Source organism: Pyrus communis, chromosome 9, assembly GCF_041283825.1.
Source record: "Pyrus communis isolate YQ-2024b chromosome 9, ASM4128382v1, whole genome shotgun sequence".
Lineage (NCBI taxonomy): Eukaryota > Viridiplantae > Streptophyta > Magnoliopsida > Rosales > Rosaceae > Pyrus > Pyrus communis.
The window spans coordinates 24,602,894-24,627,322 of record NC_142573.1 but is presented as its reverse complement, the minus strand read 5'-3'; the positions used below and the strand labels follow the sequence as shown (position 1 = coordinate 24,627,322).

Sequence of the window (24,429 nt, the reverse complement as noted above, 5' to 3'; positions counted from 1 at the left end):
GTGGCTGCACCATTAAGGGAAGTAACTTATTAGTAGAAACTAAATTGGAAATTGGGATTGAAAGCTTACCAAATTGTAGTGGTAGTGACTCAAGGGCAGCAACCATCTCGACCACCTCCATACTAGGATGCACGACAAGGTCTTCTTCACCAAAATCAGCAGGGAAGATCAAGTGATTGACCTGCACCAAAACATCCTCCAACACTCCCTTTGGATAGGCTTTAGATCTATCAGCTAATTGAATAATTACACCATCATTTTTTAGCTCACCTAAGTTCATGGATGCATAAATTGAATAGGGCATGATATTTATTGATGCACCTAAGTCTAACATGGCATGTTCGAACTTGGTATTTCCAATAACACAAGGGATAGTAAAGCTACCTGGGTCCTTGCATTTAGGTGGCAGTTTGCGTTGCAAAACAGTGGACACATTCTCACTTACCCTTACTACTTCTTTGTTCAACATTCTCCTCTTGGTTGTGCACAACTCCTTCAAGAACTTAGCATACTTCGGGACTTGTTTGATAGCGTCAAGGAGCGGGATGTTCACTTGCACTTTCCTAAAAGTGTCCAAAATGTCCTTGTTGCTTTCCTCATTTTTTGTTTGCATGAATATGCAAGGAAATGGTGCATCGGGTGGAATAGGGTTAGAATTAACACAATTTGAACCCAACTTACCTGTGGAATTTAGGGGTGCTAGGAGTGCACGGCAAGGTTGTTTCCTTCCTTGCTGTGGGTATATGTTGGACATCCTCCTTTTGTTGCAGCTTCTCGTCCTCCTTTTGGGCAGATTTTGATGGTTGGGGGCCCGTTCCAATTTCTTTTCCACTTCTTAACGTAATGGCCTTGGCGGATTCAAATCCTCCCCTTGGATTCATAACGGTTGTGCTAGGTAATTTGCCTTGCTCTTTGAATTGCCCCATGAACTCCGCCATTTGGCCCATTTGTTTCTTCAACTCATCCACCTCCTTAACTTGATTGAGCATTGTTTTGGTTTGATTTTGTTGCCCCTGCACCAAGGAGGTTAGTAATTGAACAATTTGATCATTATCCATGGATGTACCTGAATTGGTTTGAGTAGGTTGTGGTTGAGGTTGCGTTGGTGCGTAGGGCCTTGGGTATATCCCAAGGGGTGGTGGCTGAATTCCTTGAGGTTGTTGAGACTCATTCCATTTGAAATTTGGGTGATCACGCCATCCCGGATTGTAAGTGTTGGCATATGGATCATATCGGGGCTGATTCGGGCTTTGGTAGCCAATGGTGTTTGCACTTTCCCATTCACCATTCTCAATCAATTAAGGACACTTCTTAGATAGGTGGCCTTGAATGGAGCATACACCACACACACTTGGGGAAATTTGTTGCGTTTTGCATTATTCCATAAACTGTGAAAACATAGAAGTAAGGTTAGTTATTTGAGATTGCAAATTAGAAACGGAACTTACCAGGCATCTAACATTTGACGTTCAATGGGAAGAAGTCTTTCGTAAAAGTATTGAATGAGCAATTTTTCCTTCATTTGGTGTTGAGGACATGAAGCAACAAGACCTTTAAAACGTTTATAGTTCATAGTATGCAGGGAAGGACACTCCTTGATTTTGCTGAATACCACTAATTATTTTGCGTAGAAGAATGACTCAAGAAGTTGGGAAAAACTTCTCCAAGAACTCCCGTTTCATGCTCTCCCAAGATGTGGCAGTTCCGGGAGCTAATTCATATAACCAATCCTTGGCCTTTTCCATGAGAGAAGAGGGAAAAGCCTTCATTTTTAGAATGCTCCCATCAACATTCACAGGGGTCATGCTTGAACGAACAACCTCAAACTCTTTCAAATGTTTATTAGGATCTTCCATGGACAGCCCATGGAACTTAGGAATATGGTGCAATAGGCTAGACTTTAATTCAAACTCGTCAATCTTGTCTTGGGCCGCCCTTGGATATTGAATGCATAAAGGCACGACATTATCTAATCCTGAGGCCAAGGGTTCCTTGATTGTTCGGTTATCGGCTACCATGATTGGTTGTTCCTCAACAACCTTTTCTGCCGTGGGTTCCCCTTCTTCCTTAACTACAACTTCTTCTTCAATCTCGAGACCAGGGTTAAGTGGATTGGTCTCTTGCTGATTTCTCTTCCTTTTCAAACCCCGCTCAAAATCGTTGTCAAAGTTAAGGATGCTCTCAGGAATGGATTGAGAACTACAAGTCATAAACTACTACCTGAAACAAGAAAACAAAATAGAATCAGAAACTGAAACAAAACAAAACACACGAAAATAAAATAAAAAGAAACAACGGGGGATTAGCAAAGTTGCTAATCCCCGGCAACGGCGCCAAAAATTTGATGCGATGTAAAACAAGCACACAAATTAAAACCTTTTTTGACAATTGTAGTATGTGTATAAGTAGGCATCGTTCTAAACCGGGGATTAGGAGGGATTGCTAATCTAAACTAAATTGACCTAATAACATAAAAACTAGACTCTAAAACTCTAACTAAAGTTATATGACTCAAACAACCATAAAAGACTCAAAATAGCTTCAAACAATCAAATTGACTCAAGACACTCAAAATGACTTTGAACGAAAATTGATTTGATTATGACTCAAGACACTCAGAAACACAAAATAACTCAGATTCTAACCTAATTGACACTTAAAACAAAGGGGGGGGGGTTTTGGTTTTGACGAATTTGAACTAAAACAAGACAAAAACTAAACTAGACAAAGTTTGGTAAGAATTTGGATTTCTAGATGGTTTGTGGGCTTAGCTAGAGGTTCCTTATCCACACATAACTTATATGAACATGAATCGATTTCCAGTTACTCTTTTGTTGAATTATGAACGACAGTGCCCTAGATTAACCGTGTCAATCACTAATTAATTTTCAAATTTTCCTTTAGTTATTGCATTGGATGACATCATTCGACAGCCCAAAGCATTCTTCAAAAGTTCCCTACATGACATCATAATAGAGATACAATCAAAGATCAGTACGTTCTATGAAAATCATAAGCATTGACAAAGCATTCGTAACTATGACATCATGATACTCATGCAGGAATTTAACTTAACGCGATCGTGACTAGCAACCTTCACTACTTGTGAATATAAGTTCCTAACTATTATGTAAAATTCCTTTATATTCTAGCATCAAATTCATACATACAAACTAAGTGTGCACCCTTAATCAACATACAAGAATAGGTTCTGAATAAAATAGTTAAGCAAATTGCATTCACGATTCACAAATTCATAACTGGATTTAATCAATTCATATTGCATATAAAATCATGGCTTCAAAGTTTTCCCTAGCTAAAACAAGTTTAGCCTCTCATGTTCACAACAAAAGAAACAAAATTGAATTTAAACATTGAAATCCAAAGATTGATTACACCTAAAACGCCCAACGAATCAACTTGGATGCCCTGCACGTTCAAGCTCCTTTCCTTTCTTCTCCTTGCTACGGCATATAGGTTAAGGGATGATTTTGGATGTGTTTCTGGGTTAGGAATGGATTTGGGTTGGTAAGGGGGTGTGGCAAAGTAGAGGAATGGTGTGTGGATGTGTGGTTGAAGGTATGAATGTATGGAAATGGTGGAGAATGAATGTAGGATGCGGTAGAGTAGTGGGACGAATTAGGGGTGTGTACTGATGGTGTATGGTGTCATTCTCCTTTAAAGGGTGCGACAAAGGTTTATTAATTAGCCAAGTATCTAAAACCCTAGGGAAATAAGGTAAAGGTGCAGCAAGAATCCAATGAGAAAAGGAAATAAAGTTTTATTAATGTCAAAGGATTGTTATTCTAAAACTACTAGGAAAAAGACTAAGTCAAAGTCAGAAATTAAAAGGAAAGGGAATATAGGGTGCGGCAAAGGCAAAGGGAAAGAGGAAATGTGGTGAATTAAAAAGGGAATGTGATTTGGTGTAGAAAATATGAAAGGGAAGGTCTCTCTTGTGCGGCAAGGAAGGAGAATGGAAGGGGAAAGGGAACGGTGGTGCGGCAAGCCTAGAATGGTGCAAGGAACTTTTGGTTGTTGTCCTAGAATGCATAGGAAACCTTCAATGTTGCTGGAACTTAGGGACATTTAGGATTAGGAAAAGTCAAACCAAAATAGGACACCTTGGCTTAACTTTCCTACTTCAAGTAAGAATCCTCATTTGAGTAGGAATCTTTCTTTGATTAGGACTCTTTCTTTGATTAGGACTCCTTATCTCTTCAAGTCTTCAATTTCGTCCATTCCTTTTGCTCCATAAATATGCTATCCATTCCAAGCCCAATTTTGCTCCAAAAGGCTCCAAAATGCACCTTATTGCTTCATAAGGCATATGGACCTACAAACGCACGAAAATAGCTTAAAATACTAAAATAGCTAAGAACTAATTAAGTAAATGCAAGGAAACAAGCTAATTAAGTCACATAAATATGCTCCTATCAAACTCCCCCACACTTAGCTTTTGCTAGTCCTCGAGCAAAAAGGAAACAATCAAAAGAAACAAAACACAACTAGACCTTCCAACATTTGCCTCAGGGATTTCCAATGCACATGACATGTTAAAAATCACTATTCACATAGATTTTAATCATCCTTACCCTCAAGCACACACTTAATCACAGTTACCACTTACTAGCTCGCATTTAATCAAATTAAAACATGGTTTTGAATGTAGTAATATGCCTTAGAGAATTCACTCAATTCCTTACCAGGTGCTCTCTTATTTTCACATAAGAATTTCTGACTACACTCCCTACACTAGGTATATGTGAGAAGATTGATGTAAACATGAAAACTAATACTCACATATGTTATAACAAAGAAAGCACTTTTCTGAAATTATTAATGCATGTATATATATATGATCTTATGAATGGAATGTCATTACTTAGATGTGAGAACCATATGCCCTAAACCCTACAAACACACGAAAATAGCTTAAAATACTAAAATAGCTAAGAACTAATTAAGTAAATGGAAGGAAACAAGCTAATGAAGTCGCATAAATATGCTTCTATCACTGAACATTTGTATCGACGAGGATTCTAGGCAAATCTCAATATAGGTGGCTATCTCTGAGGGTATAATCCTTAGCCACTCTATTGTACTTTACTTATGCTCTGACATCAAGTGTGGAATGGGTTTATACCGGCTCCCCAGCGCACTCTTATATTTAGGCACTTTTTAGGTTTAAATTCACTCACATTTTCCACATCACTACACTTTATGGCTTTGTCACCTTCTAGGTGTCGGCCAACACAGCTCGATTCAGAGTCCTAGTGGACATTTTGGGTCAGGGTGTGTCACGGGTGGTTAAGTTGGGATAGGTAGTGGTGGAGTCGCTCATTGGCCCGACTTTGAAATGTTGATATTGTGTCAAAGTGGGTTCCCTAAAAACTGATTGTTTCAAATGTGAACAAGATCCTGAACTGGTGAAGAATATTATGATGCTTGAGAAAAAAAAAGGGGCCATCGAAGTAGAATTAGTTGCACATACGACCTACTAAAGTTTAGTCACACATGATAGGAAGGTGAAGAATCTCACATTGGACTTCATATAACAAATTAAAACTTATATAAATAGAATAAGTCACACTAAATGTGGTCCCACTTGCAGGCATTTTGTTATAAATTTCAAAGCATGATGAACTGTGTAAGTGGTTAAATTGAGACAAGATGTAATTAATAATACACAACTTACTTGACTCTTAAAACTTGACAAACTTTGTCATAAACCATAATCAACTACAAAGTAAAGAAGTACATTCTTACCTTCTGTGTACATATTCAATTTCTTCATTGACACCCTAATCAACCTTAGCCTACCGTTATTAGAAATTTGGTCTCCGTAGCATTATCCATAATCATAAACATTAGCTAGCCTAAACCATTATGGTTATAATGCGACCTAAAATACACTTCTTGTTTGTTCCATTGCTAAAGAAGAAGCATTTGTGCTAAAAGGTCTGCTATAACAAGTGAAAATTTACCCATATCTACATGTAAGTATTTCCAAAGGACGAAATGGGTTATGCTTAAAGACAAGATACTAGGATGAGGGGGCATGGTATGAAAAGTAACCGCCGGGAAGAGACTGACCAAAAATAAGAGGCGAACCACCATCACACATTCACCTTTGACTTGCCTTGGATTAGATAAGATAATGGAACTTCTTCCACGTGTCAAGGTCATAGTGGTGCCTAGTGATAAGGCTTGCATTCAAATTGGTCCTCTGCTTCATGTGGTCTATATGCTCTAATGTCATCATTTACATCATCTAGTGATATGACATTGCTAGTTGGAGCACTATTTATAGGAAGGGAGAATATGAGTTATGCATCTTTCAACCAAGATAAGTAAAGCACTCTAGCAAAGAAGAGAAAGCATAGAAAGAGAGAGAGAGAGAGCAATGGCTTCCTCCATGATTTCCTCTGCTACTGTGTCTACAGTTTATGCCGGCCGTGCTGCCCCGACTCAAGCCAGCATGGTTGCTCCTGGCCTCAAGTCGTCCTCAGCTTTCCCTATCACCAGAAAGAACAACGATATTACCTCTATTGCAAGCAATGGAGGAAGAGTGCAATGCATAGTGGTATGAATTAATAGATGCTACTAAATTACTAATTCCATACAATTGTGTTAGTGTTATAAAAGAACTCTAAAAAATAAACCCAATTATATTATTTGGATTGAGAGAAATAGAAGTATATGAATTGAGTGAAATTAAAAAAGATTCAATAATCAGTAATTAGTAATCGGATGATTCAAGAATCGTTCATTCAAATTAGATCTCAGGATTGGACAAATTATTCATTAACAGAAAAAAAAAAATGCAAGATCTGACTGATAGAATAAACACAATCATAAATCAAATAGAAAAAAAATTACAAAAGACAATAAAAAGGGATTTATAACTTCAGATAGAAATTTGAGTTCTAACAAAATAAGTTATGATGATAAAAGATTTAAACTTGCTATTTAAGTGTGATTATATAAATCCTAAATTAGATTTTATTCTAGTTATTCTTCTCTATTAGGATTTGTATTCCTTAGAGGAGAAGGATAGGGGTGGGCACAGGCCGGATAGAGTGATTTTGAGTTTTGGAAGCGGACCTAACACCCAACCCATTTAAAATGGGGCAATTAGGGGTGGGTCCACGGGTCCAACTCTTTTTCTTTTTTTTTTCTTTTTTTTTCTTTATTTATTTATTTATTTATTTATTTTTTTTTTGTTTTTAACTGCATAGCAACACAGACATGTTTTAGAAAATTACAAGACTTGTTTCACAAGCTTTTGTACACAGAAGCTGTTTATGAAAATTGAGGATGCATTGCACATCAATTCTTATATATACACAGATACACATATTAATAATAGCCATTGACCATATCTAGTAATGAGCAGTGATAGAGATCCTAAATTCTTGTGTTCCTTACATACCTGAGAATCGAGAAATGTACAGCTAGCCAGAGCAACTTCTAAAGCCCTAAACTCAAAGGGCAAGTAATCAGGTTAAATGGTTTGCATCACCTTCGGGTGTCGGCCTTCACATGGCCATCTCGATGTCCCTCGGACATCGGGATCGGGGCATGTCAATATCATTTATCTTGAAGAACAAGATAGATTATTTCTAAGAACCAACTACTTCCGTCAAAGAAAAACTAAGCATGATGTACCAACTATGAGCACAACTCACCTTTGCTCATTTGAGATGGCAGGTCTGGATGGAAATTCAACTTTTCGAGCTTCAATAATTGTGTCCTCCTGTAGTATTCGTTCCTGGGTCTGATCATGCCCAAAAGGGCGTCTTCCAAATAGCATTTGGTATAACATAATACTTGCTAACCAGACGTCAACCTGCTTTCCAAGAGAGACCGTGTTAAAAAAAAAAGGAGTTTTAACAAAAAGTCCACGATACTGTTCACTTTAACGAAAAACCACATTTTTACACTAAAAGTCAATTCTGGTACTATTCACTTTACCCTTTATTTTGTCCTTATCAATAAAACTCAAAGTTTTCAAGCCCTTTTCATTAGTTTTCCTTAAAAAAAACCTTGGGACCCAAGTTTAGGAGAATAAATGTCAGAGGAGAAACAATTTGGCTTTCTGATAAGTTCTTTTCCAAATAATAAGATTATGGGGACACTAATTGTATTTGTAGTCTAGTACGCGAAGAAATTTACATGCCCAGACTAGGCTATAGGAAAATTGATATAAAACAGAAAATTTATCTATAAGGTACAAATTTATTAAAGTCACAAACCTTCGATGATGTAAGAGGTGTCTTGCTGAGCTCGAAGCATTTAGGAGGTAAATACCTGCAATAAGGAATTATTAAATATTCTGCTACTTAAACCAAATGTACAAAAATGTCAAGGAGAAGAACCTAGGAATTGAGAATCCATAACAGAATCTACAAATCCTTAAAAAACCCTAAATCCCTAAACCGGAAATTCACATAAGTAAAAAACCCTAATTCATAATTTCCTAAATGTTAGTAGGATGATGATTGCTGGCAGTGTTCTCGACGGCAGTGATGTGTTGTTGGTGGTCGTGATGGCAGTGAGGTCGTCATGGTTATGGTACCTAGGTTCTTTGGGATGTCATACATGAGGAGAGATAGGTGGTGCCTTTGTGGTGGTTGAGACGGCGGTGAGAAGAGTACGTAGTCGGAGTCGGAGTCGAAGTCGCAAGGGTTGATGTCGTCAAGAAGGATATGACAAGAGTTGATGGTCTGGACTGGAGACTCTGGATTCTAAGAGAGATGGAGCAACAGAAGAGTCCATTTGATCCATTATATGTAGAACAGGTCGGTTTAAGGCCCCGTTATTCTAAAAAATAGGACTTGGCTCGCCCCTAAAATACACACGGCCCGCTTATTCTCTAAAGAAATTGGACTCACCCCGTACCCACCTTGTTGTCTACCCGGCCCAACCCCTCGAGAAGGATTTCTTCTCTCCCTTATTACTATAAATAAAGGCACCACATAGGGGAATAACACATTCTCTCACAACCGTACAAACACATCTCTCTCTCTCTCTCTCTCTCTCTATATTTTCTCTGTGTAGCCGGCCCCCTCTCCTTGTCAGTTAAATATAGGCCACAACAGTTAGTACATTTATTTTACATTTGAAAACAATAGTAACCAAATACATTTTCAATAATTAATTAGTACAAAAGTTATTACATTATCTGTCGGTATATAATAAATTATTATTAACAGTTTAATAAATTAACATATCAAACTAATAAATATGCTTGCAAATATATATGTATAGTTTGATAACTTCGGGTCATATCCTTTGCAAATTATAGAATTTATTTCCAAATTACTTATATGTATTTTTGTTTAACTTGGCCGAAATAATACTAATGTTTGTGTTATTGTTTTGGCCAACAAAAAGGTACTCACCGAAGTACAATGAATTTATCAAATATATTTTGATGAAAACAGGTGCAGTCTCCAGTTGGATTGAAGAAGTTCGAGACCCTCAACCTTCCTCCTCTCTCTCCCGAGTCCTTGGCCAAGGAGGTTGACTACCTCCTCCGCAACAACTGGGTTCCCTGCTTGGAATTTGAGTTGGAGGTTAATAACTTCTAACACTATATATACATTTATATTGTAATTTGTTAAGTTAATTGTTTCCTAACTTAATCTTATTGAACAAAATTGTGGTATGTATATATAGACTGGATTTGTGTACCGTGAGAACCACAAATCCCCAGGATACTATGATGGAAGCTACTGGAAGCTGCCCATATTGGGATGCACCGACTCTTCTCAGGTGTTGAAGAAGCTGGAGGAGGCCAAGAAGGCCTATCCCAACTCCTTCATCCGTATCATCGGATTCGACAACGTGCGCCAAGTGCAGTGCATCAGTTTCCTCGCCTACAAGCCTCCAGGCTACTAAGTTGTTGTTGAAGTTTCATCATGTTTCTGTTAGGAGTATTAAGATCCTATGGCTATGGAATTGACATGTGTCAAGAGATTAGAAAGTTAGTTAAGTTTGTTGTGATTGTAGCTTAGAGTGCAAGCTAATATAGCAATTATATATAGCTTGTAATAAACAGTTGTAACTAATGATAAGGATCAATAAATTTCCTCAGATTCCTTCTCTCTCTAAACCCTCTCAATCTTGTAATATATATAGCTTGAAATAAACAATTGTAACTAATGATAAAGATCAATACATTTCCACAGATTCCTTCTCTCTCTAAACCCTCTCAATCTTCTTCTTTTGTCTCTGCATAACATTTCTTATCGAATCCTTAAATGGTTTACATGGTATCATCGCCGGAACAAGCATAAAAGCTTGACGGTTATTTGATCTTGGTTTCATTTGCTTCCGTTGCATCTCCCATTTCTTTTGTACTACTGTGATTCTTTCTGGTAAATTTGGGTGCTTCGTCTTCACCCTTTCTTCTAATTCTACGTTCTACAAAGTGTACACACCAAGTGTTTGTGGTTTGTCCTTTGTCAACATTACTTCAAGATTTCGTCACAATATGCAACAATGGTGACAGCGTCTTAATTACAGATTCTCCAATCTCCAATCACTTCATTGATTTCATGTGTTTCCAGTTAGTCAACATGAAATTGGATGATACAAATTATTTAGCCTGGCATTTCCAGATGCAATTACTTCTAGAAGGCCATAGCATCATTGAGTTTATTGATGGTTAACACTCTGTCCAGCTCAGTTTAGTCAAGAATCTTCTGATAACTCTGTAGTCTTATCTGGTGATTCCTCCAAAAAGGTACCATCAGATGAATACAAGATTTGAAAGATGCATGATAAAGCATTAATGCAGTTAATCACTGCAACTCTATCTCTTGCTGTAATTTCCTGTGCCATTGGCAATACCAGATCCAAAGATTTATGGACTTAGCTTAAAGAGCTGTTTTCTGCAGTTACAAGAACAAGCATTTTTCAACTCAAATCCGAGCTTCAAACTATAAAGAAAGGTAATGATTCAATCACACTATATTTGCAAAAAATTAAAGAATCAAGAGATTTATTGACTGCTCCTGGTGTTTTCTTTGAGGATGATGATATTGTGATTCTTACACTAAATGGTTTGCCTACTAAATTCAATACAATAAGATCTGTGATTAGGGGTTGTGAAACTGTGATATCATTGAAAGATCTTCGATCTCAACTACTTGCTGAAGAAACATTGCTTGAAATTGTGTCTACATCACCTGTGTTATCTGCACACATGGCACAAAACAATGGTTTTACTTCCACGAATCAATCTTTCTCCAACTCTGGTGGCAACCATGTTAGTCCCAACTTTAATGCATACAAGTCTTTCAACAACAACAACAAAGTCATAAATCGGTTCAATTTCAACTTCAATTTGACGTTTGGCAACAACAAGAATTTTCATTGAAGTCCTACTCCTGGAATTCTTGGTACATCACCACCAGGATCACAAAACTATGGCTTTCAGGCTCAAACTTGCCAAATTTATGGAAAAAACAATCATCTGGCATCTACTTGTCGATTCAGGAATACAAATCCATCACAGGGATATCAAATTTATGGCAAGAACAATCATCTTGTTGATATTTGCAGATATAGAAATACAGTTGTTTCTTCAGGTTGTCAAATATGTAGGAATCCCTATCACAATGCAAAAACATGTTTTTAGAACACTTATACTTCTCTAATGAATGTCATGCATGTTACCACACCTAATGGTCATTACTCTCAATTCTCAGTGCCATCTGCACCACCACAGCAACATGTTTGGTTTATTGATTCAGGTGCCAATAATCACATGACTTCAAAATTGAGTAATCTCTCATTGGCAACCCCATATCCATCAAATGAGACAATCCAAATAGCTAATGGTGAAGGTTTAGCTATCTCTCACATTGGTTTAACTCTCCTCACAACTCCAATAAAGCCTAATAAGCTTAATTCTATTCTTTATGTCCCAAAACTGTCTCAAAACCTATTGTCTGTGCATAAGATCTATTTGGATAATAACTGTTGGTTGATTTTCGATGCATTTTCATTTTGGATTCAGGACAAAGCCACATGGAGGATACTCTACAAAGGGCTGTGTAACAATGGATTGTACCCCATCATCTCACCAAGTTCTCATGCAGTCATCAATAAAGGGCAATCTGCAATTTTTCTTGGAAAACAAGTTACAACCAGTATTTGGCATAAGAGACTAGGTCATCCTTCTAATTCAATAGTCTTTCAAGTTTTAAGAACTTCAAATGTCTCTTGTGTTGCTTATAGTATACCTTCACAGTGCCAAACATGTTTAAAGGGTAAATTTAGTAAACTACCATTTTCTCTTTCAGTTGCAAAGTGTGTAAAACCTTTTGATATTATACATAGTGATGTGTGGGGCCATGCTCCTTGTGTGTCTTTAGAAGGATTCAAATACTATGTGACCTTCATTGACCATTGTACCACATATTATTGGATTTCCCCATATGCAATAAAAGTGATGTTTCATCAACGTTTGTTTCCTTTTACAATTTCATTTAAAACTAATTTCATACATCCATAAAAACTCTCCAAAGTGATGGTGGTGGTGAATATATAAGTAAAGCATTTCAAAAGTTTGTTTCTGATAAAGGAGTGAGCCATCAAATGTCATGTCCTCATACACTAGAATTGAATGGGGTAGTAGAGAGAAAACACAAACATATTATTGAAACATCCATCACTTTGTTACAATCTACTTCATTACCATCCTTGTTTTGGTCATTTGCTTGTCAAACCTTAGTAGACTTAATCAACAAAATGTCATCCCCTACATTAGACAATAAATTACCATTTGAATTGTTGCATAATTCAATACCTAAGATTCAGCATTTGAAAGTATTTGGTTGTTCTTGTTACCTTTGGTTAAGACCATACAATAGCACCAAATTAGAACCCAGAACAACAAAGTGTGTCTTTTTGGGGTATGCATCCAAGTATAAAGGGTATCTTTGCTATGATGTATCTAGAAAGAAAATTGATATCTCTAGACATGTGATATTTGATGAGATAGAGTTTCCTTACCAATCTTTGGTTCCCAAACATCACTCTGTCACTACTACACTACTACCATCACTTATACAAACATCAATTCCAATACTAGACCACAATAATGTCCTTGTTTTGCCAGAACCACAAAATCACTCCACATTGAGTTCCTGACCAGGTCTTACACAAATAGGTTCAGCTCCTATACCTAGTCTCATGCCAAATACTGTCATCAATCCAACTTCAGAAGACTCCACTATAATTCCAGTTACATTTTCAAGTTCAAATTCAGAAGAATCAACTTCCAGACAATCCATTGTTGCACCAAAAACATGGCCTTTGTCTCCTACACTCTCTGTGGTACCTGAATTCCAACCTGAATAACTGCACGTGGTTCTATCTATTCCTCCAATCAATCTTCACCCTATGCAGACAAGGTCAAAGAGTGGCATCTCAAAGAAAATTGCTCTACTTGCTGCTATACATGAACATGGAGGAGTAAATTTGAGTCAAGTTAAACCTACAACATATAAGTCTGCATTAAAATCCCCAATATGGCATGAGGCTATGAAAGATGAGATTTCATCTTTACACAACCAAGGTACATGGTCTTTGGTTCCTCTACCACAACACAAGAATTTAGTAGGTTGTAAATAGGTCTTTAAGATCAAGAAGAATGTTGATGGTTCAATTGGGAGATATAAAGCACGACTGGTGGCTAAAGGGTTTAATCAATAAGAAGGTATTGACTATAGATAGACTTTTAGCCCAATTGTTAAACCTATAACAATGAGATTAATTCTAGCTTTATCTACACACTTTGGCTGGACTTTGAGATAATTGGATGTGAAAAATGCCTTTCTACATGATATCTTGTGAGAAGAGGTGTACATGGCACAACCACCTGGATTTGTTAATACCAAACATGGAGACTATGTTTGCAGATTACATAAATCCTTATATGGATCTTTGGGGTTCAAATCCACATATGCAGATTCATCATTGTTTGTGAAAAGTGTTGGTAGTTCTGTGGTGATCTTGCTATTATATGTTGATGACATCATTATAAAGCAATCACTGAGGTTATCTAGTCTCTCACTCCGGAATTTGATATAAAAGACTTGAGACCACTTCACTACTTTTTGGGGATCCAAATTATGCATAAGAAGGATGGCTTATTACCATCTCAGGACAAGTATGTCACCAATTTTATAACCAAGTCTGAATTATTGCTGTCTAAACCATGTGCCTCCATGCTTGCCCTACAACAGATTGATCAAAGATGATGGAAGGCCTTATAACAACCTTGCACTATATAGGAGTTTGGTTGGTGCCCTCCAATACTTAACATTCACTAGGCCAGACATTGCTTTTGTAGTGCATCAGGTATGTCAATTCATATAAAACCCTATGGAGTCACATTTCATGGTTGTTAAAAGAATTCTTAGATACTTAAGAACTACTCAAGGTTGTGGTATTCATTATGTCAATGGTTCATTAGATGTCACTGCATATAGTGATGTAGATTAGACAGGGGACCCTAATTATGAAACATCAACCACTGGAATGGTTGTGTTTTTGGGGTCTATTCCCATTTCATGGTCATCTAAGAAACAAAACATTGTTTCTTGTTCATCAACTAAAGCTGAATATTGGGCTTTGTCAACTACAGCAGCTGAAATCGATTGGGTAAAACAACTATTGGTTTTTCTGCAGGTTCCATTTTCTGATAAACCACTCCTATTTTGTGACAACTTATCTGCAATAGCCCTTACTTGCAATCCAATTCAGCATCAACGCACTAAGCACATTGAGGTTGATGTGCATTTTGTTCAAGAGAGGTAGCAAAACAGTAACTGCAGGTGTATTTCGTGTCTTCGAATGAACAATTTGCTGATAACTTACAAAAGGACTCTCTGCACCACTATTTCATACACATTGTGCCAATCTCAAGCTTAATTTCTCTGTTCCTGAGTTTAAGGGGGGATGTTAGGAGCACCAAGATCCTACGGCTATGGAATTGACAGGTGTCAAGAGATTAGGAAGTTAGTTAAGTTTGTTGTGATTGTAGTTTAGAGTGCAAGCTACTATAGCTATTATATATAGCTTGTAATAAACAGTTGTAACTAATGATAAAGATCAATACATTTCCACATAATCCTTCTTTCTCTAAACCCTCTCAATCTTCTTGTTCTCTCTCTGCATAACATTTCTTATCAAATCCTTAAATGGTTTACAACTTCTTCGTCGTAATTAATATTGTTGTTGTATGTACCATTGTGACTCTTAGCCAAGGGTTTCGGTGGTTTGTTTAAGTTTGTACTTGATTAGGGTTTCAAGACCTTCGTCAATTTGTTTCTTTAATTTTCTTTCCCTTTTAATTTCGAGGCAATCTCTTTTGTTTTCGAATTTGGTTTTTAACGGATGCAGAATGATGTTTGTTGAGAAATTCATGAAATACATGATATCCGTATTTTATTTTTATTCGTAGAGATAATGTATTTATATATTGATCACATCTCGCATAAGATTGAAATTCATGCACACACTAACATGTATTTAAGAAGATTGTTTAGTAATGTGATTCGTAAATAATATACAATTTTTTTTATTGTTTTACTATTAGCATTTTCTTCGAGTCTTATTGTTTTACTATTACAAAGTACAAATTCAAACGTTTTTTAAAACACATTAAAATTTTTAGCCTCTGTTTCCGAGATTTAGAAATTTGGTCACTCGAGACTATTGTAAAATGCTTGAATACCACTCGAGGAACTAAGTAGTGTAAACAAACTCATCAAGTGGTTAAAACCCAAAGTTTGAAGAAATAAAATGGGCTGAAAGACACATGACAGAAATTTGGCTGCTTTCAAAATTTTCCTCCGAGATTGGCTTAATCACTCGAATAAATAGCTTGATAATGCAATGTGCCAATCGGCTTTTTTTGTGCTAATTAAATTCATTTGAACATACATTTATGCAACGAAGTTATTCAAATTTTTTTTCTTCTAATTTTTCAACTGGTTGGGAAGGAAAAATACATAAGAGAAATATATGAGGTTGTAAAACAGTCCCTTTGTAGATAGTTTAATTAAGAGCCACAAATCCTATAGCATATCTCCATCATTTGATAGCTACACTTATGGACACGCATTTGTTGAGATAACAAACGGATAAGCTGCTTTTTTTCAAAGTTGCAGCAGTAAAAACTAAGTGAATTCATATTCCTGCAGTTAATTGCTCAAGGGCTGAAAGCACTTTTGGGTCGCTGTTTGAGTGCTTTTGTAGTATTACTCTTGTCCACAAGCAAAAGAAATTATGCTACGGATTAGTTAGTGAGGCTAGCTTCCAACGGTTTTTTGGTTTCTCTATAACTAACATGGCTGGATATAATTACGGTAATACTAGGGAGACTAAACTTTATAAACTAAAAGATATGGAAGTTGATGATAAATTATTACTTAAGTGTTGATTAACGTGCTCATTTCTAATTGGTGATACATCATTTAGTTTACAAATTTAGTCTTTCTAGCATTACTCTTATAATTATATTTCGCTTAGTCATATGCCATAATCATCGATGCTATTAAGAATCCTTTATCTAACCACCACGAGGTGGCGAGTGGTTAAGGATGAATTCCAAGTCCGTATTTCACATGACACGTCTTGGATTTGATTCCTAGTGCCAATGACTCACGCAATGGTGGTTAGAGAGAGGCTAGAATGCCTTTATGAGCCTTCTGGGTCCCTGAAAAAAAGTAGACTACCGTGACAAAGCCATCACTTGATCGTTTTTTAGTATTAAAAAAAAAAAAATTTAAAAACTAAGGATCTACTTGTCTTGGAGATCTTAAATAGTCTTCATCGTCACGTCTCCCCAAGTCAAGCGATTAACTTAGAGGGCAGGATAACAAGTTCCACCCCGACCGATAAAGAGCACACTATGCGGCAAATATCATACTCAAACCCTATTGGTACAAAGAGACCTGGTAACCATTCCTTTGCTAGGAAACCCTAAAATCTTGAATTCTTATTCATCTCCTAAACCTAACTTAAGATTAAATCTCGGAAACTTTGTATGGGAAGCTTTTGGCTCACACCACGTTCGGATAAAAAATGTCTAGCCGATCTTGGCTGTAGAAATAGCAAAGTATTTCTACTGCTTGAGTAACCAACGATCAAACATATTTGAGGAGATTAAAATATACGATCAATCAAACCAACAAATGAAAAATAAGCTCTACGTGTGAGTAAGAAGTATTAGGTTCAACTATCATGGATAACAAATTCGACATAAATCATAGCAAGCACATTGAAAAATAGGCATTTGCGAAATGCTTTTCTTAGATACAGGCAAGACCAAGATAAAGCATAGCCGGCAAATACGGAAGTACCGATGATTACCAGAAAACATTTATCTCCAAAAATAAAACCAAAATACATTTACAGATTAATAGACCAAACTAAATCACCATTAAGCTTTTGTACACTCTTCCTGGTGATTGCCAGAAAAATTATAACCCATCTTAAATTAAAACAGAGCAAAGGCTTTAGACATATACAAACCCTTTCTCCATAACACAAGGTTTGACAGTTCGACACTCTTTTAGTGATGTTCCCATCAAACTACTTGCAGATTTTAGCAACTGAGATGATCATCGACAACAGCATACGCTATATACAGTACTAGTAGATCTCAATTTCTCCAAAAATTGTCAAAATTCACTCTTCTTGTTAAGTCACTCTTCTTGTTAAGTCCGCTGTACTTGTGAGCTGTGGTGGCATTTACCTTTCCTTCTTATATGTACACTTACTTCGATGAAGTTTAGGCAAATGCTGTGATGCGGGAACTTTGGCGATCCCTATTGAGACGGTCAAATCCCTCTACTCTAACTGTAGCTGGTTTAAGCCCATACTTCATTCTAACACAACTTGCTTTGCGTGGCGATGATAAAGTTGATGGAGATGGAACAGGCAATGCTGAAACAGGAGTGAGCTTCTCAGCTCCAAATCGGGCATCTAGAATTAGGAAGATTTAACAAAACAAAACACTCCCGGTATTGTTCACTTTTAACGAAAACATTTTCCTAGTACTATTCACTATACCTTTAAAAAGGGCTTTTCATTAAAGAGAAGTTTTTTTGGACTTTTCGTTAGTTTCCCTCTTGAATTAATGGGTTAGCTGCCCTACTAGGAGGAGAAACGCAAAAAATATGGGGCCGATAAGGTAACCTCGTTAGAAAATTTACCCACATCTGCTTGTAAGTATTTCCAAAGGAGGAAAATAATAGAAAACCTGGAAGAAGGGGAAGAAAGAAATCATGAATGCTCCAGCTTGAACATAAGTTGCCTTCCTCACCTCACCCCCATTTGGGGGCATGGTATGAAAAGCGACCGCCGGGAAGAGACTGACCAAAATAAGAGGCGAATCACCATCACACACACATTCACCTTCGACCTCCCTTGGATTAGATAATGAGCTCCTTCCACGTGTCAGGGTCATAGTGGTGCCTAGTGATAAGGCTTGCATTCAAATTGTTCCTTTGCTTCATGTGGTCTATATGCTGTAATGTCATCATTTACACCATCTAACAGCCCGTGTTTGCTGGTAAAATGTTCATGGAATCAGGACCGTATGATATGACATTGCTAGTCGGAGCACTATTTATAGGAAGGAAGAATAGGAGTTGTGCATCTTTCAACCAAGAGAAGTAAACCACTCTAGCAAATAAGAGAAAGTACAGAGAGAGGGCAATGGCTTCCTCCATGATTTCCTCCGCTACCGTGTCTACAGTTTACGCCGACTGTGCCGCCCCGGCTCAAGCCAGCATGGTTGCTCCATTCACTGGCCTCAAGTCGTCCTCAGCTTTCCCTGTCACCAGAAAGAGCAACGACATTACCTCTATTGCAAGCAATGGAGGAAGAGTGCAATGTATGCAGGTAAGAATTAATAGATGCTACTAAATTACTAATTCCATAAAATTGTGTCAGTGTTATAAACTTCTTATTTAAGTGTGATTGTGTAAATCCTAAATTAGATTTGATTGTAGTTATTCTTCTCTATTAGGACTTGTATTCCTTGGAGATAAAAGATTTCTTCTCTCCCTTGTTACTATAAATAAAGGGGGAATAACAGATCCTCTACATAACCCTACAAACACATCTCTCTCTATATTTTCTTTGTACCGCTGGTCCCTTTTCATTGTCAGTTAAATATAGGCCACAACAGTTAGTACATTTATTTTATATTTGAAAACAGTAGTAACGAAATACATTTTCAATAATTAATTAGTACAAAAGTTATTACATTATTTGTCGATATATAATAAATTATTATTAACAGTTTAATAAATTAACATATCAAACTAATAAATATGCTTGCAAATATATATGTATACTTTGATAACTTACCTTCGGGTCATATCCTTTGCAAATTATAGAATTTATTTCCAAATTACTTATATGTATTTTTGTTTAACTTGGCCGAAATAATACTAATATTTGTGTTGGCCAACAAAAAAGTACAATGAATTTATCAAATATATTTTGATGAAAACAGGTGTGGCCTCCACTTGGATTGAAGAAGTTCGAGACCCTCTCTTACCTTCCTCCTCTCTCTCCAGAGTCCTTGGCCAAGGAAGTTGACTACCTCCTCCGCAAAAACTGGGTTCCCTGCTTGGAATTTGAGTTGGAGGTTAATAACGTCTAACATTCTATATATACATTTATATTGTAATTTGTTAAGTTAATTGTTTTCTAACTTAATCCTGTTGAACAAAATTGTGGTATGTATATATAGACTGGATTTGTGTACCGTGAGAACCACAAATCCCCAGGATACTATGATGGAAGGTACTGGACAATGTGGAAGCTGCCCATGTTCGGATGCACCGACTCTTCTCAGGTGTTGAAGGAGCTGGAGGAGAACAAGAAGGCTTATCCCAACGCCTTCATCCGTATCATCGGATTCGACAACGTCCGCCAAGTGCAGTGCATCAGTTTCATCGCCTACAAGCCTCCAGGCTACTAATTTGTTGTTGTTCAAGTTTCATCATGTTTCTTCGTCGTAATTAATATTGTTGTTGTACGTACCATTGTGGCTCTTAGACAAGGGTCTCAGTGGTTTGTTTAAGTTTGTACTTGACTAGGGTTTCTAGACCTTTGTCAATTTGTTTCTTTAATTTTCTTTCCGTTTTTCGAGGCAATCTCTTTTGTTTTTGAATTTGGTGTTTTAAGAATGATGTTTGTTGAGAAATTCATGAAATGAATGATATCCGTATTTTATTTTTATTCATAGAGATAATGTATTTATATATTGATCACATCTCTTATAAGATTGAAATACATGCACACATTAACATGTATATAAATCTTCCTATTTAAGAAGATTGTTTAGCAGTGTGATTCGTAATAATAAACAATTTTTTTTATTACTGTTCTAAAAATCCCCTCCTAGCGCTGCTTAAACGCTAGGCGATTGGTCACCGCCCCGATTAATGTCCAAGCGTTTGAAAGTTAAGAAAGGGCGCCTAGACCGCCTAGCCCACTCAGACCCGCCTAGGTTGCGACTCAATTAGATAGAAAATAGATAACTTTCATTTTGCATTTTATTATTTTTTTTCAATAAATTGTAAGAGACTTGTTGAATACTTAAATGAACACACATTATATGCTTGTGTTTGGGCCCAAAATAATATTTTGGGCCAAACTTAGAGTTGTTCTCAGCCCAATAACATTCATCTAGAATTTTGTCATGGGCTATCCAATCAAGATCGGCTGAATCTTGTTGCGAGAATGATTGGTTTAGAAAAGGGTAAGGTACTCGAACCTTAGTGCAATAAGGAGTCTTAAAGCTGAAGATGCTTAGAATTAGAGGATGAATCTGGTTCGTTAAGGAGCTTGGTTCAAAGTCTTATAGGGGTTAGGTTTGGCCGAAACCTGATTAGATTGGGTTGAGGAGTTCTAATCCGAGTACATTTCTAGTTCAGCCATGAGAGGGGTTCACTACTATAAATAGAGAAGGGAGTGCATCATTCAAAGGCCCTTCAAATCAACACACAAATTGCCTTGTGCAAAGTTTTTCAACAACCTTGAGATTTTATCTTCTCCCCCTTTCTTCTCGCCAACACATCTTCAGTTTGGATAGACAGCACTATGAAGGCAATCGGCAACATCTTCAGTTTGGATAGACAACATTAGAGTCGTAGAATCAGCCGATCGAGGAACACCTTCAATTTAGATAGGCATCACTACTTCGAGGCCGATTGGTTATTATCCAAGTCTCGGTCGACAAGGATTTCTGAGTCCTTGGTGGTATAGGTCATCTCATCAGCCTTCTCAGCGAAGTGAGGTGTTACCAGGTTATTAGGCTCGGCACATTGAAAGCCAAGCTTTATTTTATGATTGGATATTTACAAGTACATTTTAGAGTTTAGCATTCCGACGACCGAACCACATTTACAATCAAGACATTTATCTCTTTCAAGTATCTGTGTCTGTATAGTTTGATATCAGTTCGGCGCATTTATACTTTCACGAATATAATTACTGAGATCGAACCCTGTGCCGACGATTTGTGAACTTCAAAGAAACTAGCAGCTTTGTCTTCAGCCTTTAGAACCCAAAGGCCTAGATGTGTTCCTTGTTCGGCAGTAGTCATGAGATCAAGAAGTCAGTAGCGTGCTCAACTTCAACCTCTAGAACCTGAAGGCCTAAATGTGTTCCTTGCTCGGCCGACGAGTTGGCATGCCCAGCACAGAATCAAAAGTCGTAGTTAGTTTATTAGTTACTCGACATGCGCGCCACGTAGGCTTGGTAGTTTTTAGGATCAACATTTTGGCACGCCTGATGGGATCCAGTGCTAAAGCTACGAAGTTCATGACCATTGAAACACGGTCAATGAAAAAGAAAACAGTTATGGGTAAGTCAATGACTAATCTTCTACCTACAGTTCAAAGCCGAGGACAAGATGGATTGTAATAGGCACAGAATCCTCCTGCTGCCGTAACACCTAAAGCCACAAGTACAACATGTCGAGAAAAAGGAATTAATCTTGACGATCAGACTCGTGATGCAGAAATCCCCATCAAAACGACAAAAGACGTTTTTGTTGAATAACTCGTGGAGGATTGTGACGATGATGGTGATGAGGCCTCTGCTCCACCATCTAGATTTTTTCTCATGCGACGATTTAAAGAGCAATTATGACAGTTTGACCAAATGTTCAGCTAAGAAATAAAAGGGTACTTGAAGAGATGCGTGATAATAGTGTTGTGCACAACAGATTCCTCGAAGTTCTGGTTAATAAAATCCACAAAGTTGGACCTACTGACCAACTCAGGCAACCTCTTCTTCTAAAGAATAATCCATTGCCAGCAATACAGGCCAAGACAGGATCTGCTCGCCCCAAAATGATTGACTTAGAAAAAAAATGGCGAACCAAGCAACAGATCTATCAGAATTGACCGAGGAACAGAAGCGGCACCTGTTAACATGGTCCAAGTCTAGAGAATGATTCTACCTTAAAAAAGGGGTCAAAGTTCCCAAAATTCATTCACCCATATCCAGCCTTTGTAGAAAGGTTCGAATATCCTAAGGGATTCAAGATTCTAGACTTTTGCCTTTTCGCTGGAGAATCATCCTTGTTTTTATTAGAACACGTGGCTCGATTCACTGTTCAATGTAGAGATGTTAACAATGAATTTCATAAAGTATAGCTGTTTAATTTCTCATTAACTGACTCAGCGTTTGCATGGTATATCAACCTCCCACCCAACTTCATCCAAAGCTGGGAGGAATTGGTCGAGAAATTTCATGAGCAATTTTATCAGCTAGGGATGGAAATGTCAGTTTCTTCTTTGGCTAGGATGGCTCAATCATCCAAGGAGTCACCAATGGAATATCTTACGACGTTTAAATTGGCCAGAAACTGGTGCCGAGTACCTTTCCCTGAAGTTGAGTTTGTTAGGCTTGCCCTGAATGGCTTGGATGTGGAGTACAAAAAGAAATTCTTGGGGGCAAACTTCTAAGATATGTACAAACTGGCTCAACATGTCGAGCAATATGACTATTTGCTCCGAGAAGAGAAAATTTCGAAATCCCCAACCCAAGGAACAATTACAAAAACCCAACGGTGATTATGCAAAGCTATAGATGCAGCCGAGATAGTAATTGACAAACCATACGTATGCAAAGTGTTGGGTCACCCTAATTCAAAAAAGATGTCAAAACCTGTTCGACCTCTGTGGAAGCCACCGTCAAAATGTCAAAGGTCTACAATTTCGACATCTCCAAGGTCGACGCCATCTTCGACCAACTCTTACTTGCAAAAATCGTTAAGCTTCGACCAGGGCATAACATCCCCAAGGCTGAAGATTTGAAAAGAAACACATATTACAAGTACCACAATTCAAACAAGCATACGACAAATAATTGTGTCGTATTTCACGACACCATCCAGAGCAGGATTGACAATGGCAAGCTTAAGTTTCCCGAGAAACCTCCAATAACTGTTGACATGGATCTTTTCCCCTCGGTGACGGTAAGCATGGTAGATGCTCATCTACCTAAGGACAAGAGACAAGGAAAAGTCGAGTTCATCCCAACGCAGAATAACAAGTCATCTTCAATCAGACGACAACGTAATTTTGACGCACCATTTTACAATGAAGATTGTTATGCGCGTAACTCTGGCAGCTCAAGTTCAAACATGAACCTGCAAACCTTCAAGCTACTTTATCGACAACCTCCGACAAGTATGGCCGAGTTGCTTCAAGGAAAGAAAGCAATCAATCATGATTTTGAAACCACAATTGAAGAATCTAATAAGTGGATCAAACTCCTTCTTCACCCTAGGGAGATGAAAGCTTGCCTCAAGCACTTCCAAAATGAAGCCGAAAGCAAACTTCCTCCACCTTCACAAGAGCCATTAATTAAAGTCAAACGAAATTGCCACACGCCTTTGTTTGGTGAAGCTTCGGAATACATGCGGGAGTTTCACAAGAAGCATTCGGCTAATGACTTGTATGGCCTGCCAAAAGCATGAAAAGAGTCTCTTTATCTGGCATTAACTTACCCCGATACCGAACAGATCATCTAAAAGATCACGAATCTAGGAATGAAGGCTAGGTTCCAACATATACGCGAGGCCCAAGTTCTCATCTTTGAGTGGATCCATGTATTGATATTGATGTTGCCGATCTTCCTTTCTCTCTCGAGGTTCTCCACTATCTATGGTACCATTTTGAAGTTTTCTCAGTCGTTTCCTTCTTCGGCTTTATAACCAATGAAAAAGAGCGTGTGGCACATTTCAATGTTTACCTGGACATAAAAGATGTCCGCATCACATATCAAGAGTGGACTCATAAGGCTTTACAAGCACAAGATCCAGTCCCAACGTTGAAAGAGCCAATGGTCGAAATTCAAAACTAAACAGCT

The 24,429-nt window shown here is 37.5% G+C and overlaps 2 protein-coding genes across 2 annotated transcripts; both read left to right on the top strand.

The window, feature by feature from the left end:
- Positions 1-6,340: 6,340 nt before the first annotated feature.
- LOC137740324 (ribulose bisphosphate carboxylase small subunit, chloroplastic) lies at positions 6,341-10,120 on the top strand. The gene is made up of 3 exons (XM_068480183.2): positions 6,341-6,586; positions 9,450-9,581; positions 9,685-10,120. The coding sequence occupies exons 1-3, from the start codon at positions 6,407-6,409 to the stop codon at positions 9,904-9,906; spliced, it is 534 nt and encodes a 177-aa protein (XP_068336284.1). The 5' UTR covers positions 6,341-6,406; the 3' UTR covers positions 9,907-10,120.
- An 8,561-nt stretch (positions 10,121-18,681) lies between these two features.
- Positions 18,682-20,283, top strand: LOC137740323 (ribulose bisphosphate carboxylase small subunit, chloroplastic). Its single transcript, XM_068480182.2, has 3 exons — positions 18,682-18,933; positions 19,553-19,687; positions 19,793-20,283. Exons 1-3 carry the CDS (start codon positions 18,748-18,750, stop codon positions 20,021-20,023), a joined length of 552 nt encoding a protein of 183 aa, XP_068336283.1. The 5' UTR covers positions 18,682-18,747; the 3' UTR covers positions 20,024-20,283.
- The last annotated feature ends 4,146 nt before the right edge of the window (positions 20,284-24,429 follow it).

Coding starts and splice junctions, on each gene's coding strand:
- LOC137740324 (XM_068480183.2), top strand. CDS start 6,407: ATGGCTTCCTCCATGATTTCCTCTGCTACTGTGTCTACAGTTTATGCC. Junction 6,587..9,449: donor GAAGAGTGCAATGCATAGTG/GTATGAATTAAT, acceptor TGATGAAAACAG/GTGCAGTCTCCAGTTGGATT. Junction 9,582..9,684: donor GCTTGGAATTTGAGTTGGAG/GTTAATAACTTC, acceptor ATGTATATATAG/ACTGGATTTGTGTACCGTGA.
- LOC137740323 (XM_068480182.2), top strand. CDS start 18,748: ATGGCTTCCTCCATGATTTCCTCCGCTACCGTGTCTACAGTTTACGCC. Junction 18,934..19,552: donor GAAGAGTGCAATGTATGCAG/GTAAGAATTAAT, acceptor TGATGAAAACAG/GTGTGGCCTCCACTTGGATT. Junction 19,688..19,792: donor GCTTGGAATTTGAGTTGGAG/GTTAATAACGTC, acceptor ATGTATATATAG/ACTGGATTTGTGTACCGTGA.